The sequence below is a fragment of the Paramisgurnus dabryanus genome, chromosome 24, assembly GCF_030506205.2.
Source record: "Paramisgurnus dabryanus chromosome 24, PD_genome_1.1, whole genome shotgun sequence".
In the NCBI taxonomy this organism is placed as follows: domain Eukaryota; kingdom Metazoa; phylum Chordata; class Actinopteri; order Cypriniformes; family Cobitidae; genus Paramisgurnus; species Paramisgurnus dabryanus.
Window position 1 is genome coordinate 2,915,162 of NC_133360.1, and position 19,347 is coordinate 2,934,508.

Below are 19,347 nucleotides of genomic sequence, written 5' to 3' on the forward strand. Positions count from 1 at the left end.
TACTTTTGTGTGAAATAAAAGTGTTTTTATTCATTCATAAATTAAACGGTCCACTGCTTTAGCTCTGCGTCATACTGAAACTGACATCTGTTCACACTTAGGTTATAATTAAACATAGGTTATGAAACTACACGTATACTACAATAAAAAAATTTTTATTCTTGACCGTCTCAGAAATAAAAAAATTAAATAAAACAAGATAAAGATAACACATAACAACTATAAGCAAATGGTTTTGAATGTTTTATTATCATGTTTATGTATAGACTTCAGATAAAAGTCAAAATACAAGACAAGCACAAAAAAGAAACACTAAACTTTAGGTACATAGACAGATTGCAAGCAGGACTACGGCAGTTTAGTAGATCTGTAGACTGTAAAAATATGGATGTAGTGTCCGTGACATCACCCATAGAAGAGCTTTTTTGAAGCCAATAGTAAGCGGTGCCTGCCTTTGCCATCTTGGCCGTGCATCACTCACTCGTGTAAAAGCTGAGGTGGCTGGTTGTTGAAGCCATGCCCACTTAGCACGACTGTAGTGACTGAAGGTCTGGATGTCAAACAACCAATCACAGTTTGTTTTGTCTAGCGTCACGTTTCGGAGCATGTAAATGTACCCACAACAGACCGACAAGTCAGTCATTGATAAAACTATAGCCGCAACCAAATAGCATCTAAATAAACAACATTACTGACCATAAGCATACGTAGTAAAAGTTGAAGTATGACAAATAAGTAAATCAAGAACACATTGAGCTACTGGCAACAGTTTACTCAAAGAATAAATATTTATTTTATTTGATTCATTGTGTATTTGTGAGGTAATGTACATCCATTAACCTGTGACCTCTATAAAATATACTATAAAATAACATTAAAATGTTTTATTGTTTATACCTTAGTTTAAATATGGTATTTGTAGTAAACCATAGTACTAGCCACAACTTTACCATAGCCTTGCCATGGTAACCACAGTTAAACCTCTGTATTTGTAATTAAACCACAATAGGCTAACCATGAATTTAAAATTGCCGTCCAACAGTAACCATGGTTCAAGCATGATATTTGGGTAAATCCACAGTAACCATATATTAGCAGTTGACTCAGTTACCATAGTTTAACCATGATATTAGCATGCTTTTTTAAAACATTGCTCAAAATGCATTACTTCACATTCAATAAGTGGGCTGAATGACATTTCATTATCTAAGTGTTTGACTAAACTGGAATTGAAACGGATAAAAACCAGAACTGATATGCAGAACTATATAGGATTAGTAAAACCAAAACCTAATCTTCATCTGAATCAAGTGTGTCTAACTGTATGTCCGATTTCATCCTCTTCTTCTCTTCATCTCCTCTGGTTCTGATGTCATAAACCAGAACAGCAACAGCAGCCACGCCCACCAGAACAGAGGCGACCAATCGGATCACAGCTTTAGTAAAACCACACGCACAGCCGTAGGTTCCTAAGAAAAGAAATGAGTGACAGTAAAACTAGACAGACCATGTTAGTTCCTTTAAATTTACTAAACTAACCCTTGTTCCACAAATGACCAGGTTAGGAGTCTAAAGTTTAATATTGTGCATCATTGAGGTAATTGAATAAGTTTAATTAAGTTTCTGTACAATGTGTCTAAAATGTCTATTTTAAATTGTGTCAACACCACTAAAGGAATTAGAAACATGTTTATTTAAATAATACATAAACTTTAATATTACCTGAACACAGCTGACAGACATCAGTATTGAAATGTTGAGTCTAATTACTGATGAATATCATTGCCTAACTTAATCTGAATCTCAGATCTGTGACCAGTAAATATCATTACCATAACTAAATCTGATTTCAGATCTGTGACCAGTGAATTTCACTGCCATAACTGGATCTGATCTCAGATCTGTGACCAGTAAATAGTATTACCGCAACCGAATCTGATCTCAGATCTGTGATCAGTGAATGTCATTACCGTAACTGAATCTGATCTCAGATCTGTGATCAGTGAATATCATTACTGTAACCGAATCTGATCTCAGATCTGTGACCAGCGAATTTCCTCCTGTAACGGAATTTGATCTCAGATTATTGAATATTATTACCATAACTGAATCTGAGATGAAAGATCTTTCAAAGATGCATCTATCAGTCGACCTTAGATCACACTGTTAGACATTTCTGTAATTTTTACAGTTATTTACTGTATATCACCCAGTATAATACTGTAAACTATTTATACAGTACATAACTGTAATTCGCGTTGCATTTTGGGAATTTTCGGTGACATCATACATCATATACAGTAATCTACTTTATTTTTGAAAATTGCTGTATGCTACTGTATATTTTCTAACAGTCTTTTGGCGGTATTTTCCTTATTCACACAAATCCTTATATTATTTTTCTCAAAATCATCATTTTTGACAATTGTATACACACAGGCGTTGACTTATTTTAGCTAAGGAACCATGTAGCAGCACAGGTGTTCAGAGGACCGATTTCAGGTGTGCACATAAACTGAAGAGTTTTCAAACAAGCCTTTCCCTCGGACAGCGGCGCTTTTCAGTTGAAGATACACGAGAGGAGAGAATGAAAAAAGACCAGCAAGGTAAAATAATCTATATAAGTTATTTATTATCAGACCCGCGGTTGTTGTTTACACGAACGGGACATTTTAAAACCGTTAACCGGACGCGTTGTTTAACGTATAACGGTAATATTAGTTTGCAAAGTCAGTATAAACCAAATTAATAAATCATACTATGTGTATGCAAGCCTACGAGCACGCGTGGTGCGTTAAATTACACGCTAGTGTTTTCCTTTTATAAAACTATTATGAAGAAATGCTTAACGTAGCCTAATGTATACGTCAATGATATGAAAAGATCAGATTTAACGTTACCTGAGAGAATAATTTATTAATATAAAAGCATATTTAACAAAGTACCCTAAATTACATGAAGCTGGGAGGAAAACTCTAAATGTGTAAGTTACCACGTTGTGTTTATATTCTCATCCGCTTGGCTTTACCTGTTACATAAATTATGCGTTATTAATAAGGTGTATAACTAAATTTTATCTTTCAAATTCGTTAAACTACGTTAAGCATTTTAGCGTATGTTATGTGTGTGTGGTGGCCAATCGGAAAAACATTATATTTTAAATGTGAATATGTTAAACATAAAGGCTGAAACCTAATTTGCATAAAATAAAGTTTTAAAATGTGTTTTGATTTTTGTTTTGTATTAAATTGCTTTTGAGACCAAGGTAGCTGTACAGTAAATATTCAGCCTCGATCAGAAAACCACGTCCCACTGTCATAACACACAGACCTGTGGCCATGTGTAGTGATTTGAGTAGTGTACATCTACTCTGGTTATCATTTCAAAACAGTATTTACTGAAAAATATGAGTGTTTAGCATCATGTATTAAATGTGTTAAATATGTCCTTTTTTCCCTGCCTTTATTCTGCTGTCTAAAATTCTTTGGGAGGATAAATGAAGGAGGATGTAACAAAATACACTGCAAGAACTGGAGTGAGGATGAAGAGGACAACAGAATATCCATCCTTTCTTCACCACCTCACAGAGTTTGAGTGAAACAACTTGTATTAGGTGAGACACTTCTCAATAAGATACAGTATGTGCTGCATATATGGGTTAGTTAGGTCTCCCTAATTAACTATCAGCTGTAACAAACAGTACTGTAATAAACTGTGGTTCAAAATAATTATGACCATCTTTCTTTTGCTTACAGGACTCACAGGATTATTTTATAACAAGACTGATTATTTTATACCAGAAGTATGGTATTTTTTTGAAGCTACTGTATTATTTCTTATGACAATTCATTTTGATGTGCATTCAGAACTGTAAGTTGGTAAGTACATTTACTGTATTTACTGTAAGTAAAGGCTAAAGAGTATATCTCCTCTAGTTCTAAGTTCTAGTTCTAAGTTTTAACAACGGTCCCAATAATGTTAAGCCAACATAAAAGTGTCCAGTTTTTAAATTGTTTAGGAATGTTTCTTGATTGTGCGAATGTTAGAGGAATGTTACATTTTATTTTCAGACAATGTCATGTTTAAATGTACTCACAATGTTTAAAACACATGTTTAGTATATTTTATGAATGTTTATAAATAATAAATAATAGAATGTAATGTTTTTTTTTATCATTACAAGCAAAAACAATCATAACGTTATTCGGAACTTTGGGAACTTTCAAGGAACGTTCTTAGACCTTTCTCTGTGGTTGAGCATTGTGTTAGCATCATTAAACGCCATGGGTTCAAACAAGGGAATGCACATGCTGATAAAAAATTTATACTTTGCATTGCACTGTATGTTATTTGCCTTTTTCTGTAAATGTGAAGATAAATGTAAAGACAGACAGTCATTGTTTCATTTTAAACCAGTTCTATTTTAAGAGAACTTAACTAGACTAAATAAAATGGTCACAAAAAATTTAATTTTGCTATTATGATGCTGATTTTGTGGTGTTATGGGTTTTCTGGTTACAGTGGTAGTGGATCATGATCACCTCTCTAGCTTCAAAAGTAGGATGCAGAATGTATAACACCAAATCATTATAGCATAACTCCATGTAACTTGACATAATTTAAAGTCATCTAAAGGCAGACATGATTGGGTGTGTGAAGTCCTATGCCAAAGACTCTCCAAATACTGCATCTACACATTCTTCCTGATGTGTATATTTTGTTGGTATATCCTGGTTGTTGCAGACCTGACAGTAAACTTGACTGTGAGCATCCTATCCATCAGGTATAGCTGTTTACTTGCATTACTCATTTAGAGAAATGACGGGTCAAAATTGATTATATGGATTATATTTTCATCACCCCTTTTTGTATGTCTTTCGGACACTTGAAATATATAGCATGTATAATGTGGAGCCATTTTATAATGCGGTCACAGACTACTCCCATTGTAACTGGAAAACCAAAGAAAATCATTGTTTAAATTATACAATTATAATTTTTGGATTAACTAAACCTGTAATCAGTGATATATGTATGTATGTTTATAATTTATGTTATTTTAAATGTATTAAATGAATTGTAATTTCACACAACTTCTTAAAGTATTTGTATTGTTTTAAATAAAGGCTTCAATATTTGAAATTGTCTCTTTGAATTAAATGTTAGCAGTATCTGTAGGTTAAAATGTAAAAATTAATTTTATCTAAAAATTATAGCTAATTTAAATATAATAAAAATGAATGTATAAAAAAATAAAAAGAATAGTAGTATGTTATACAGTAGTATACTGCAAACCTGGGTTTTTTACGGTAGCACACTGTATTACATATTTACAGTAGCATTTAAATACTGTAAAATGGAAATACAGTTTAGAACTGTAAATCTTATTTACAGTAGCCTACTGGCAACAGTGTTGCCAGTAGGTTACTGTAAAAATCCTTGAAAATGTCTAACAGTGCAGAATAAATGCAGCTTTCATACCTGAACACTGTTGACAGAGATGAGTAAGGCAGTAATCTTGAGTCTGTTTGCTTAAAGCATGTTGGGCCACACATCTGTATGTGTTTGTATCCTGATAATCCACCTCCAGAGGTAGAGAGATGATGTTGAGATCAGACTCACTGATGTTAAACAATAAACTCTTTCCTCTGTACCAAGAGAGAGTTACACCTCTCCCATTCAACACTGAACACAATAATAAACAGTTTGATCTTTCTGATGATGAAGTGTTTTCTGGAGAGACGTTTGTGATGACAGGAACCGGAAGAGGAGCTGGAATCATAAAAATAAATAGAGTTTACAGTGTATAAGAGGTTTAGTATTGTCACAAATACAGAAAGAACCCAAACTGCACTTTATTGAGATAAAGGCAAAGAAGTTAAAACATGATGGGGCAAAATTGATCCACCTCAGCTAACAGGGCTAGAAAACAAAAGACTACACAGACAGCAAGCACAACTGAAGAAATGAAGACCTACAAATTACAAGTAAGTATGGTGGCACAAAATAAAACTTTTGTTTGGAATAAATGGGACTGAGCTAAATCCTAACACATTCACGATGCACTGAAAAATGATAGGTATGTATTAATTCATCTAAGTTGAGGTAAGAACATAGTAAAATATAAAAAACGGTGGTGTTTTCCTTTAAATGCATGAGTGTTTCCCCAAACATTTTTACATAATTGGGTCTTTAGTGTCCCGGGAACGAAATAAACGAAAGACTTTTCAAATACCAAAATATGTGCTCTTTAACATGGCAAAGTACAATGGTAAGCGAGGTAATCCACATCCAGATAAGACTGTATTTCAATGGACGCTGCAGACGTAACATACTTTGCCTCCACATTGTGCATTTAAACCCTTAGACATAGCAGTGAATGCCAATGCCACCAATTAAACACTCAAGAGTCATGAACTCATAAAACAAGAGACAAACCCAAAGATTGAGTTCAGATCCTGACATTCACAACAAAAACCATATACAAGAACTGATAGTGAGAAGTTGAACACACTGTTTTAGATATTCACCACTTCTCCTTTACTCACCATAGACAGTAAGATGAAATATATCGAGTTGAGTGTATGTGCTGGTTTGGATCACTTGATAAAGTCCAGAGTCTGTGGTTCTGGTGTTTGTGATGATCAGAGATCCACTGTGATCCAGCTTCATTCTGCCTTTGAATCTTCCATCAACTCTCTCTTCATATAAACGAATGTTAATGTCACCAACTTCAATTTCAGCTATGGTGACATCCCGAGGTCCAAACTTCCAGGAGATTCCCTCTTTAATCTGTGTTTCAGTGAGACTAACAGATAAAGTGACAGAATCTCCCTCCATCACTGACCTCGACTCACTACCAAACACACCTGGATTTACAAATAGTTTATAATTAGTTAGAAAAGAATTAATAAAAATATACCTTAATTTCTTAATTTTATGCATTTAATAACTTAATTTCATACCAATAATCATATGCTGCTAAAAAATCGATTTAAGTAAAATGTTTTTATTAGAGATCAGAATGATTGATTTGTGATTGAAATGAACATTTAAAATAATACAACAGACTGATGAAACGATCAAAATGAAGATATAAAAATACTTGATTACTTACCAGATAGACTCCAGAAACCATTTAAAATCACAACAAACATTTTGTTCAACATCTTGCACAACACAGAAAAAAAAACAAATGCTATAATAAACAATTCTTAATAGTTTTTAAACCTCAGATGAGAGTTTAATAATGAAACAATATGGTCGTATACTGTACGAGGAAATTATGATCTGCAAAGTTTAGCACATGCAACGCCTTGCAAACACGAAGCATGTGTGGCAAAGGTACATCCTTTGCAAAACGTTACCCAAAATAGCGCACAGAAATAAAAAAAAGTGTAAATGTGCATTTTTTGGCTGTTTATAGTATGCATTATTATGATACTCTTGGGTTAAATTATTTTAGAGTATTTTTATTAATTTATACATTAAACTGTCCACTCACTTTGCTTTAGCTCTGTGTCACTAAAACTGACATCTGTTCACACTTAGGTTATAATTAAACATAGGCTATGAAACTACACGTATACTACAATACAATTTTTGTTCTTGACAGTCTCACAAATAAACAAAAATATTAAAATAAAACAAGAGAAAGACCCAGATAACACATAATAACTATAAGCAAATGGTTTTAAATGTTTTATTATCATGTTTATGTATAGACTTCAGATAAAAGTCAAAATAAAAGACAAGCAAAAAAACAAGAATCACATTAACACTAAACTTTAGGTACCCAGATAGATTGCAGGCAGGACTTTACATAGTAGATCTGTAGACTGTCAAAAAATGAGAGGTCGACCGATAGTGGATTTTACAGATACCGATAACTAGGTTGGTCCATACTTGCCGATAACCGATTAATCGACCGATGGTTTTTAAAATGGAAGCTTAGAATATGCAGCTTAGCCAGCTAAATCATGAATAAAAGTAACCAGCTGGATATAAACTAATGCAAATGAATGGTGATAATCATGACATTAAACATTTGGGATGGATTTATCTGTGTGTATTTTTGTTTGGGAATTATGCTGGTATGCTGGTTTAGCTGGTGGTGACCAGCACCAAAACACAACATATTTAGTTTTTTTCAGCAGGGCAGTTGTTATGTAAAGTTCCTGTTGCCTATATGCTTTAAATGCAATATATAAATATTAAGGATTAAGTGCTAGAATTTAATAAGAATGTATTTGTGTTTTAATTCACCAGACTGTATGAACCAAACATTAAGCACAACAGTGGTATGTGCTCCTGACATCTTAAACAACAGAAGAAAGAAAAAACGCTAATAGCAATGGAGAAAGAATGAGGCCATTACTGTATTATTCGTGTATTTTTCTTCTATATTTGTTCTCCACCCTCCCATTCAGTAGTGATGGGAGAAACGAAGCTTTTCGAAGCTTCGAATCAATTGAACCAGTTGCTTCACAATTTGATTCAGTTTTTCGAAGCGTTCGAAACACCACACACGCTGGCGACACCTGCTGGTCAAAATAGTGTAAAAGCAGCAAGATGTGTCCAAACATTTTACACTTTTTTCCTAAATAATAGCAAGATTTTTATTAAAATATGTTTTCAAAAATCATTTAACTTAATTAGGTCATAATAAAAATTGTATTATGTGTTTTTAGTTTTATTTAGAGCAAACAAATCATTACAAATAACTCCCCTTTTAATTATGCACATTTTTGTCATTAAATTTGTCTATTAACAAAAAGTTGACAAAAATGGTAGGGTTATTAGTCAGAAGGATGAATGTTTTATGAACTTGCATAATAAAACTGACCCGAGTTCACCCAACCATGTTAGACACTGGTCATGTGATCAACTCCCCGGATTCTCTCGGGGATTTTCGAAACAGTTATGACGTAATGAAGCATCGTTTGTTAAAATCACGTGACTTTGGCCAGTTTGAAACAAGCTCCGAATCAATGATTCGAAACAAAAGATTCGTAAATGTTTCGAAGCCTCATGAAGCGTGCTTCGAAAGCGACCATCACTACCGTTCAGTGGGTGGCGGTAGTGCGCCAGAAGTTGGCTTGACAACCGCCATAAAATATCAGAAGAAGAAGAAGAAAGAAACCGAAGCTAATACTAATACCAAAACAGTCACGTTGCTTTTTTCGGAATGTAGGAAAACCTAAAATGATTTATTTTCTTGAAGGCGTTTTTCCTATTCGCTTAGTGTTTGATTTATATCAAGCATATATGTTAGTAGTGTTAGCAGATTTGTGCTAAAAGACGCTGTCGGTCAGTATGGGTGCGGCTAACCAACAAACCGAGTAGATTTAGACTTAAGTTAACAATGCTTATAACTTGATAGTTGTAATTGAAGTGAACAACACTATGAAGGGCATTGTCACATTCATTGTTTCATCACTCGTGTGCGGTAAGTGTTTGATTTTTAACTTAACAATTTTACACTAACGGAAATATTTGGGAGGGGGACATTGATCCCTAACATACAATACAGAAACACATTCCTTGAGGATTGATTACAGTATGTGTATAGTGAAATTGGTCTCCCTTACGAAAATTAACCATGTTTTTTTATGTTAAAAGTTTAGTAACCATGTTTTTTTTTGGTGCATTGAATACTATCAGCAAAACCATGGTTTTACTACAGTAACTATGATTTTTGGATTTAACTGTAGTAAAACCGTGGTTAATTTTCGTAAGGGTTTCTTGTAGACTGAAGTGATGGCTACTGAACACTTTCCGATCATAAGCAGACTCACTTTGTGTTATGTTTTGATTTTTGTTGTGAGGTGAATGAAAATGAATAACAACACAATATCTAGACAAGCAAAAATAGTCTTTCAGGGCTCCACACTTTTTTCACTAGGAGCACAGTGGCCCCCAACAAAATTTTTTTAGGGGTGCAACCAGAAAATTTAGGGGCGCATACCATAAATCAACATGCTAACCAAATATTCACATTTCTACTAAGTAGTAATACACTGTATTACTAATAAATACTTTGATGATAGATGCAGAAAGTACAATGTGCTGTTTTAAATTCACTGTCACATCACAAAAAAGGTCAAATTTACTGGTTGCACATGTGCAAATGGAAGTAAAATTAAATGGCACACTCTCAAATTTTGGTGGCAGTCTGGAACCCTGTCTTTAGTGTTTTGTATGTAACAATACATGAAAGTGTAAACTTTTATTGACCAATCAGAAATGGTTTCATTATAATGGATCTCTTATGATGTTTTTCATATGTGTAATTTGCTTAAAATAAGAGAGATAGTTGCTCATTACTAAATGAATACATATCAGATACTTTAATTGTAGTATATGACTACAGGAGTGTTGGTTTTCACACCATAACAAATCAGATCATGTTTATTATACAAGACTCAATATTATTAGTTAGATCTGTTTACTAACATTACCAGCAGTCTGATAGATTTAATCTCTGAATTATTGTCTCTGTTTGTGTTTGCAGGTGTGATTGGTGATGATGAGAAGCAAGTGTCAGTGTATGAGGGAGAATCTGTTACTCTACACACTGATACTGAAATACAGAAATATGACAAGATACTGTGGAGGTTTAGAGACAAAGACAAAGCTATTCTTCTAGTTCAGATGATTGACTATAAGGTCACATATATAGGTTTTTTTGATGTGAGATTTAAAGACAGACTGCAGATATCAGACACTCAGAGTGGAGATCTCACCATCAAGAACATGAGAATCAAACACACTGGACTCTATGACGCAGAGATCAACACTGCCACTGGAACATCACACAAGAGATTTAATGTTATTGTCAAAGGTATGAGAAATATTTCTGGAATAATTAAGATTTTGTGAAGTTTGCTTATAAAATGGAAAAACTTATTTAAATATGCAAAGTCTATTTAGCAAATATAAGATACAGTTGTGTGAAAGTGGTTTTTTATTTTTAAAGTCTGAGAAACTTGCAAAAAATAAAAATCAGGAAGGGGCTACACTTTTTCACACCACTGTATGTGTGCTATGAAACAAACAACTCAATTATCTTCAATGCTTTATGTTCACTTTAAAGATCACTCCTCTGCTAAGTGGTTAGCACTCCTCTGGTTGTTATGTGGGTGTGTTAGTTGTCTTTACATTACAGATAGTACAGTTTAACCCTTTGATAGTACATGCCTTTAGCATGTTCACATATGAGCAGGAACCCTAGACATCATAATTTAACAGTCAGTATAGAGATCACTGTAATGTCTAAAGTTATTGTATTTATAATCTCAGTTACCCACTGTCTGTACATTTTTAATGGCAGTTTCCCAGTCAGGGTTTAGATTAATCCAGGACTAGACCTTAGTTATATTAGGACATTTAAGTACTTTTTACAAACAAACCTACAAAAAACAATACAGGTGTGCATCTTGAGACAAAACAATTACACTGATATATGTTAAGAGATGTTGGTACAAGGCTTTTATAAATTGAGGCAGATCAGACATGGATTTTAGTCTGGGACTAGGGTAACCTTCCCTAGGGGCGGTTTCCCGGACAGGGATTAGACTAGTCCTAGACTAATATAAATGTGAGAGCTGTCCAAACTGAAAACAACTTGCATTTACATATCTTTAAATAGAGCAGTGCCCTTTGTTTTGCCTCAAAATGTTTCAAGTAAGGCATGTATGTTAAAACTAATTATATTTCTTGATTAAACTAAGGCCTAGCCCTGGCTTAAACTAATCCCTGTCTGGGAAACCACCCCGTTTTGTCTTAAAACCTATTCTGCAGGTGAATATACAGTAATTGTTAATGTTTTATTATTATATATTATTTTATCAACAAAGATCTGTAAATAATATTTGCATTTGACATGTATATTAATATACAGTGTGCTAAAAACCTTTCTTCTGAATGTAGTTATAAGTGGTACATGTATGTAACAGATAAAAGTGATGTATTTGCCCCCAACTAGGACTGCCCCCCAATGCAGTAGATATTTTTTATCTTTTGTAATGCTGATAACACACAAGAAATGTTGGCACTCCGCAGCTTTGATTGTAGTATATGACTAAAGGAATGTTGGTTTTCACACCATAACAAATCAGATCATGTTTATTATGCAAGACTCAATATTATTAGTTAGATCTGTTTACTAACATTACCAGCAGTCTGATAGATTTAATCTCTGAATTATTGTCTCTGTTTGTGTTTGCAGGTGTGATTGGTGATGAAGTGAAGACAGTGTCAGTGTATGAGGGAGAATCTGTTACTCTACACACTGATATGACTGAACTACAGAGAGATGACAGGATATATTGGAGATTTAGAGACAAAGACAAAGTTATTCTTCTAGTTCAGATGATTGACTATAAGATCACATATTATGGTTTTAATGATGAAAGATTTAAAGACAGACTGCAGATATCAGACACTCACAGTGGAGATCTCACCATCAAGAACATGAGAATCAAACACACTGGACTCTATGACGCAGAGATCAACACTGCCACTGGAACATCATACAAGAGATTTAATGTTATTGTCAAAGGTATGACAAGCATTTCTGGAATAATTAAAATTTTGTGAAGTTTGCTTATAAAATGAAAAACTTATTTAATTGTTAATGTTTTATGATTATATATTATTTTATCAACAAAGATCTGTAAATAATAATTGCATTTGACATGTATATTAATATACAGTGTGCTAAAAACCTTTCTTCTGAATGTAGTTATAAGTGGTACATGTATGTAACAGATAAAAGTGATGTATTTGCCCCCAACTAGGACTGCCCCCCAATGCAGTAGATATTTTTTATCTTTTGTAATGCTGATAACACACAAGAAATGTTGGCACGCCGCAGCTCAAAAAATAGAAAATAATTTTGCCATCTTATGTTTAAATGTTTTTACTTGACACTAAAATGCTATCATGTAGCTTAGCAGTCATTATTGTATATATTAAATCTCTGTTTGTGTCTCTTGTAGAATCTGCTCCTGAACTTACTACAGGTGAAGTGAAGTCATTGTCAGTGACGGAGGGAGATTCTGTTACTCTACAAACTGATCTTACTGACATACAGAGAGATGCGTTCATACTGTGGAGGTTTGGAGATAAAAGTGTTTTAATAGCTACATGTGATAAGGAGAACAATGAGATCTCATATGGTAATGATGAGAGATTCAGAGACAGACTGATGCTGAATGATCAAACTGGAGATCTCACCATCACAAACTTCATAAACTCAAACGCTGGAGTTTATAAACTGAAGATCAGCAGCACCAAACAGATCATAGACAAGACATTCAGTGTTTCTGTTAGCGGTGAGTATCTCAAATATCACAGAATTACAGTTAAAGGCGCTCTAAGCGAATTGAAGCGTTTTAGACCATAAAAATTTTTTTTGTTACATACCGGAAACATCTCTTCACTATCTGCTTGCTGCCTGTCCGCTTATCAAACTGTAAAAAAACGCGATCTCTGTAGACAGCCCAGGCTTCACAAACGGCAATATCAACAAGTGGCCAAACCTAGCAGCACAAAACAAAACAAAGTATACCAGCCAATAAACGACTAAAAGGATTTGGGGGTGGGGTTTGGGCGCGTTCATGAAAGCACGGAAGGGAGGGGGAGGAGTTAGCTACGCTCCGTCTTTTTGAAAACAGTTTCAAACGTCAACAATAACTAACGTCTCGCAGATTCGTTTAGAGAGCCTTTAATTCTCCCAGAAAGACAGTTAATATCAGCAGTGTGTAAATATGAGGAGTTCAGATGCAAAATCCTCATAGTGTGTCTGACATGTTTTAATAATAATGCTCTTATCATGCCTTATGTTTAGTTTCAGTAATTTCACTTTAATGGCAATGAAAAGGTTAGAAGAGGATGCAAGCTGTTTTGTCAAAAACTGATATAACATAAAAATGTGTCATCTTGAGCATCTCTCTCTTTTGTTTTAGGTCTTTCATCAGGTGTTATAGCAGGATTATGTGTTTTCCTTCTCCTGGTTATTGTTGCTGTTATTGCTGCCGGTGTAATTTTGTATCGCCGCAGGCTACTAAAGAAACAAAGAGGTAAGTTTAATCTTCAGAAGATGATGAATTAGCTAATGAAATATATTTATTGACTAATGTAATTTAAAATGTATTTTTGTTTTCATAGTCAAACACTTGCTGACTTTGTACAAAGGAAAAAACATTAAACACTATAAACAGTTGAGGATCAGACAATATTACACGTTTATTACAATCTGAGCAAATCAAACTCACACTAAAACACTTATGACAGATGACACAAACACAGATTAAGAGCAGATGCGCATAGACTTTATGTGCTGAGTGTCAAAGGGAAAATGAGTTTAAATGCAATCTTGGGTAGGTAACAAAATCAGCTTTAAATATCGAACGGACTCAGACTACATAAAATCTGCAGGCTTTTGCCATCTATTGTTTACCTGTGCATACTACAAATGATGACTGCATGGTATTGAAGAAAACTGATATGCAATACGGTAATGCTTCAGGTTTTTAAAATCCATTTAAATTATATTAAAATATATTTAAAAACTGAAAATTATATAACCAACATACATGTTTCACATTGTTTTTGGAAACTTTGATTATACATGACTTGTTAAAGTATTAAAGTCATTCAGTTATTGCATAAAATTGCGATGTGCATATTGCGGTATGGAGATTTGCGCAATTACTGTGATTTCAATTTATCTTGCTGCTCAACTACAAATTGTGTAGAAATTTTAGACTAATACTTTTGGATTAATTTTGGGCTGGTTTTGTGGTTTGGCAACCCTGACACTACGATGATGGAAACAAAAGCACAAATAAGTTCTGGTAATAAAAGTTTTATTTCGTTCTTTAATATAAAGTAAGTTTGTAAGTAAGTAATTGTTGCTGGGTTTTCATAAAATAGTAATAACTCACAAACTAAGCATCTAGGTTTTTATTACTGTATCAAAGCCTATATGGCCCTTTCATATCATGTGGACTATTTATGTTTTTAATAATAAATTATTTTATTTCTCATCAAGTTGGCCTTTCACAATAGCTACTTTTCATAAGTCGGTTAATTGTCCTAGAAATAATTGTTGATATTATTGTTATTTTATGTCATTGATTATATATGACAATAAAATTGCTTAATAATGCAAGTGCATCTTTTCTAAGAACACAACTTACATTTTTAGGAATATTAAGATACAAAATATGAAATATTAATATGAAATTGGAATGTAAGAAAAAATTATATTCAAATTTAAAACATTAATAAATATAATAAAATATGCATTTCAATTAGGGATGCTTAACGATTAATCGTTAGCAGATTAAATGATGTTTTTGTTTACATCATATATGTGTGTGAACTGTGTATAATAACTTTGTATAAATAAATGTACACACATGCATGTATATGTTTTAGAAATGTTTACATGTGTATATACATTTGTATATTTATGTATAATTTATATTATATATATATATATAATATAATTATACATGAATGTGTTCATATTTATATATATACATATTTATTATACACAGTTTACACACATATGTGATGTAAACAAAAACTTTTATTTTGCTAACGATTAATCGCGATTAATTGTTTAGCATCCTAAATTTCAATTTTAAACATCTAATAGTGATTGTTCAGTGTAAATCTCAGCTTCACAGGGTTTATTGCTTTAGTCGAGTGTTATTCTGAGTGATCTGTGAGTATGCTTATGTTTCAGATTACTTTTTATTTGTAAAACATTCGCTCTTCTCATTGGTTCTGTTTTTGAACAGAGTAGACATGCCGGCTCATTTACGTTAATTTCCTCTTCCCCGCGTCTCGTTCATGTCGGAGATGTGGGTTAGCTTTAAAACAATTTCAGTTTCAATTTCAGCTTGAATAATGCTCTTTTTGCCTGTCACTGCACGTAGGCTTTTTGGGGTTTTCCAAAGAAGAGTCCAATTTGTCTTGAACGACCCAACAATTGAAATGAATGTGTGGGAAGCATTGTGAAGATATGACAAATGTGTAGAGATAGGTGCATAAAACCTTTCTAAATGTTTAATGTAAGTATGTGATTATTGTTTTAACAGCCAACACTACTCAAAACAATCCCACCCAGCAGATCCCAGGTAAGATTATGTACACCTGTCAATCTATGAAATACTTTTATTAGTTAGAATGGTATTTATATCAAGCATTATTACATTTTTGTGTATTGCACAATTTCTAATAAATGTTTGTTTAAACAGACAATGCTTGTGGATCAGGACTGGACATGCAGCAGTCAGGTAACAAATCACAATTGAAGTGAAAAATAATGATCCAGACTGATACGGTATGAGGGGCTTGACATTAACACCCGCCAAATGCAGATAGATCACAGCTGTGGCGGGTAAGACAGCCAATCCCACTAGCCACTTTGGGTTGGGTTGAATATAATATTTAAATTGTATTCTTAAAGGTCACGTGAAATAATAATAAGCAATTCCCAACGCAACATAGGGGTTATTGAGAGCTCCAGCACTGATGGATTTGCAAAACCACTAGCCACTGTGGCTGCAAAAAATGTCAAGCCCTGACTTATAGTATTAAAAAAATTATGTGACCCTGTCTGTGAAATTGAGGTTAAAGTCTGATTATCTAAAGTTTGATTTCACATTGATCTTACTCCATCACTATTAAACATATCAAGCTTATAATTTTCCCAGAATGATCTTTACATTGTGTAGGATGAGTTCATGTTGACAACAGTAAATCACAAAAATGACTTTAGCTGGATTTTCACAGCCTGGATCATTTGGAAGATGCATACATTAATAAATCTCTCTTTCTCTCTTTTATTTTATCTGTGTTTCCTGACAGTTTCAGCAGGTGTCAGTGTAAATGAAGCAGGGATGGTTGAAATGCCTTTGATAGATGCTCAACATCATCAACATCTATAGTAACATTTCCACGTACATTATTGTTGCTCATCTATGCCCTGCAGCTCTGAAACCCATTGACTTGGTACAAAGCTCATCATTCTGAAAGGCGCTCTGATTGGCCAGCTATCCATTGTGTGTTGATTGGCCGAACACCTCGATCATCAGGTGGAAATGTGACGCTCCTTAACATATTTGGAAGATCAGCTCCAAACAGAAGATAATGTCGTCTTTACTACCTTATCAAGACGAGCTCAGATCTGATCCAGAAAATGCAAACTGATGAACTTTGCAAGTGCGGGAAGATATTTCAGTTGGAGACGATAACTCGTCAAAAACTTTGGGATTTGTAACTTTGTATAACAGGAACATGCACTAACAGACCAAAAGAAATGTAAAATCATGAATCCGAAATATTGTGCTCTTTAAGATCACAGGATATTTTCGTTTAACATGTGTACAGATTATTGCAAAATGAAATTCTTGCATATTTGTAAAGTAGTAAAGGCTTTACACAAATGTAATTATACATGGTTTATGTTACTAGTAAGTTGCTAACATTTCATATTTATATTCTTAAATTACAAATCCGAATTAAATAATTCTTTTGGTTTGTATATTTTGTGTATATCTTTGTGCATTTTGCTTTTGCATAAGAGTTTTGTTTTTGCGGCCTTCCTTCCTTTTATGTCCTTAGCCAATCACGTCCCTGATATATACATAACATAAAGTAAGTGCCACATCAGTATGAAATATTGATGCCTGTTTGTTTTTATTTTAGTCTTTGGGACAGATTTACTAAATGGGGCAAATAATTGTGTGAGCACAATTCCACAGAAGTGCCGATGGGAGTGGAAATATCTGCTGGTAATTTATTAAAAGGCACAAAATAAAGGGGACATATCATGAAAATCTGACTTTTTCCAAATTTAAGTGCTATAATTGGGTCCAAGAAAATGTGAAAAGGATCAACCCAGCAACTTAGTTTTGGTAAACCATTCTCTGCAAGCATGTGAAAAAATAGCGCATTGAAATTTGGCTCCGCTTGTGATGTCAAAATGGGATTTTATTGTAATAACACCACCCCTTAATTGTTCTTCTGGCCTTTTAAATACATTCATATGTGTCCCTTCTACTATATTGTGCTCTGTGATCTCTGCGATGCCACCTCCTAGCAGCAACAATTGTCGACATTTTGAGCGCATAATGATATAAGAAGTGCTTTTCTTGGCATTAAGTAGTGGCGCTCATAGTCTACCACTAATTTCACAAGCGTAAATCTTAGTAAATTGCATTGTGAATAATTTAAATAATCTCCTCCCATAAATTTTGAGTCTGAAAGAGAAAATCCTAGAAATGCATGAGATCTGTATAGGCCACAGATTTAGTAAATCCCGACGATAGTATTTAATGCTAAATAATGGTTGGTGCTGACGCAAGCTGTGAGTAAATCTGACCCTATTATTTAGCAGAATATTGAAAATATCTATTGTATACTTAAATATTTTTGTTACCGACACCTTTTGACTAAAAAGTCCACCTTATTCTGCTTACTAGAAAAAAATCATGGAAATGTGTTAGATTTGTACTCGAGTAGAAAATGTAATACTTGATTCATCTTCTGCTTTGTATGAATCTTATTTTTTTAGCTTTTTTATTGCTTTTAATCCCAATCTGGGGTTGTTTGGATCTCAGATTGTTAAATGATAACTTCAGCTTTTGCTATAGGTCTGATTTGAACACACTTTAGCTTTTTCAGCTTGAACAAATATACATACAATGTATGTCATTATTTTTATTATTAATATTGTTAAATTGAAAAAAATTGTATGTAAAATGTATTTCTTTTACATCTTTTCTATAAACACTTGACAGGAATATTTTCATTACTCTGACTATTAAATCAATACAATATTTTCGCCCTTTTTTATCAGGTAGCATATATAAAATATAAAAAAAATTTGTAAGTTTGCCCACTTTAAATAAATACAAATGTTTATATTTTTATGGTTTATGCACTGGGACACATCTTCAGTGATGTTACAAAGGTTATTGGACGTTTCATTAACTCGTCTGCTTTGAGAAATGCTGACTACAGGTATGACACCAAGAATACATCCCTACAGTCAAGCACAGAGGTGTAAAATATTAGACAAGAACCTTATTTCCTTAGCCAGAACACTGAAGATGGGTTATGGATGGGTTTTCCAGCAATTCACTTTGGTGTCATTACAATGTCAGTTTTTATATTACAGTACATTTCTACATGTCTGTAGATAAGGTGAAGTTTCTCAATCACTCCAGCAGGTGGTGGTAGTGCTGCTTCACTAAATTACATTAATAATAATGAACATAAATATATGGAATTGGAGTTTTTAGGAATAAACGTTAATAGATACTG

General features: G+C 33.5%; 2 protein-coding genes across 6 annotated transcripts; one reads left to right on the top strand and one right to left on the bottom strand.

The window, feature by feature from the left end:
• Window positions 1-307: 307 nt before the first annotated feature.
• Window positions 308-7,298, bottom strand: LOC135721168 (uncharacterized). Its single transcript, XM_065243353.2, has 4 exons — window positions 7,118-7,298; window positions 6,549-6,869; window positions 5,482-5,772; window positions 308-1,469 (listed from the first exon to the last, which is right to left on the bottom strand). The coding sequence occupies exons 1-4, from the start codon at window positions 7,167-7,169 to the stop codon at window positions 1,291-1,293; spliced, it is 843 nt and encodes a 280-aa protein (XP_065099425.1). The 5' UTR covers window positions 7,170-7,298; the 3' UTR covers window positions 308-1,290.
• Window positions 7,299-9,094: 1,796 nt separating this feature from the next.
• LOC135721157 (uncharacterized) lies at window positions 9,095-18,826 on the top strand. 5 transcript variants are annotated; one of them, XM_065243339.2, is made up of 8 exons: window positions 9,095-9,448; window positions 10,514-10,843; window positions 12,230-12,562; window positions 13,002-13,337; window positions 13,971-14,084; window positions 16,116-16,154; window positions 16,275-16,313; window positions 16,894-18,826. In XM_065243339.2, the coding sequence occupies exons 1-8, from the start codon at window positions 9,406-9,408 to the stop codon at window positions 16,965-16,967; spliced, it is 1,308 nt and encodes a 435-aa protein (XP_065099411.1). In that variant the 5' UTR covers window positions 9,095-9,405; the 3' UTR covers window positions 16,968-18,826. The 5 variants fall into 5 exon arrangements, with proteins under 5 accessions (XP_065099411.1, XP_065099412.1, XP_065099413.1 ...); XM_065243338.2 differs by having other exon boundaries at window positions 9,096-9,448; window positions 16,888-18,826; XM_065243340.2 differs by lacking the exon at window positions 16,275-16,313 and having other exon boundaries at window positions 16,888-18,826.
• Window positions 18,827-19,347: the final 521 nt, after the last annotated feature.

Coding starts and splice junctions, on each gene's coding strand:
- LOC135721168 (XM_065243353.2), bottom strand. CDS start 7,169: ATGTTGAACAAAATGTTTGTTGTGATTTTAAATGGTTTCTGGAGTCTA. Junction 6,870..7,117: donor TGGTTTCTGGAGTCTATCTG/GTAAGTAATCAA, acceptor TTGTAAATCCAG/GTGTGTTTGGTAGTGAGTCG. Junction 1,470..5,481: donor TCTCTGTCAACAGTGTTCAG/GTATGAAAGCTG, acceptor TTCTTTTCTTAG/GAACCTACGGCTGTGCGTGT.
- LOC135721157 (XM_065243338.2), top strand. CDS start 9,406: ATGAAGGGCATTGTCACATTCATTGTTTCATCACTCGTGTGCG. Junction 16,155..16,274: donor TCCCACCCAGCAGATCCCAG/GTAAGATTATGT, acceptor TTGTTTAAACAG/ACAATGCTTGTGGATCAGGA. Junction 16,314..16,887: donor ACTGGACATGCAGCAGTCAG/GTAACAAATCAC, acceptor GTTTCCTGACAG/TTTCAGCAGGTGTCAGTGTA.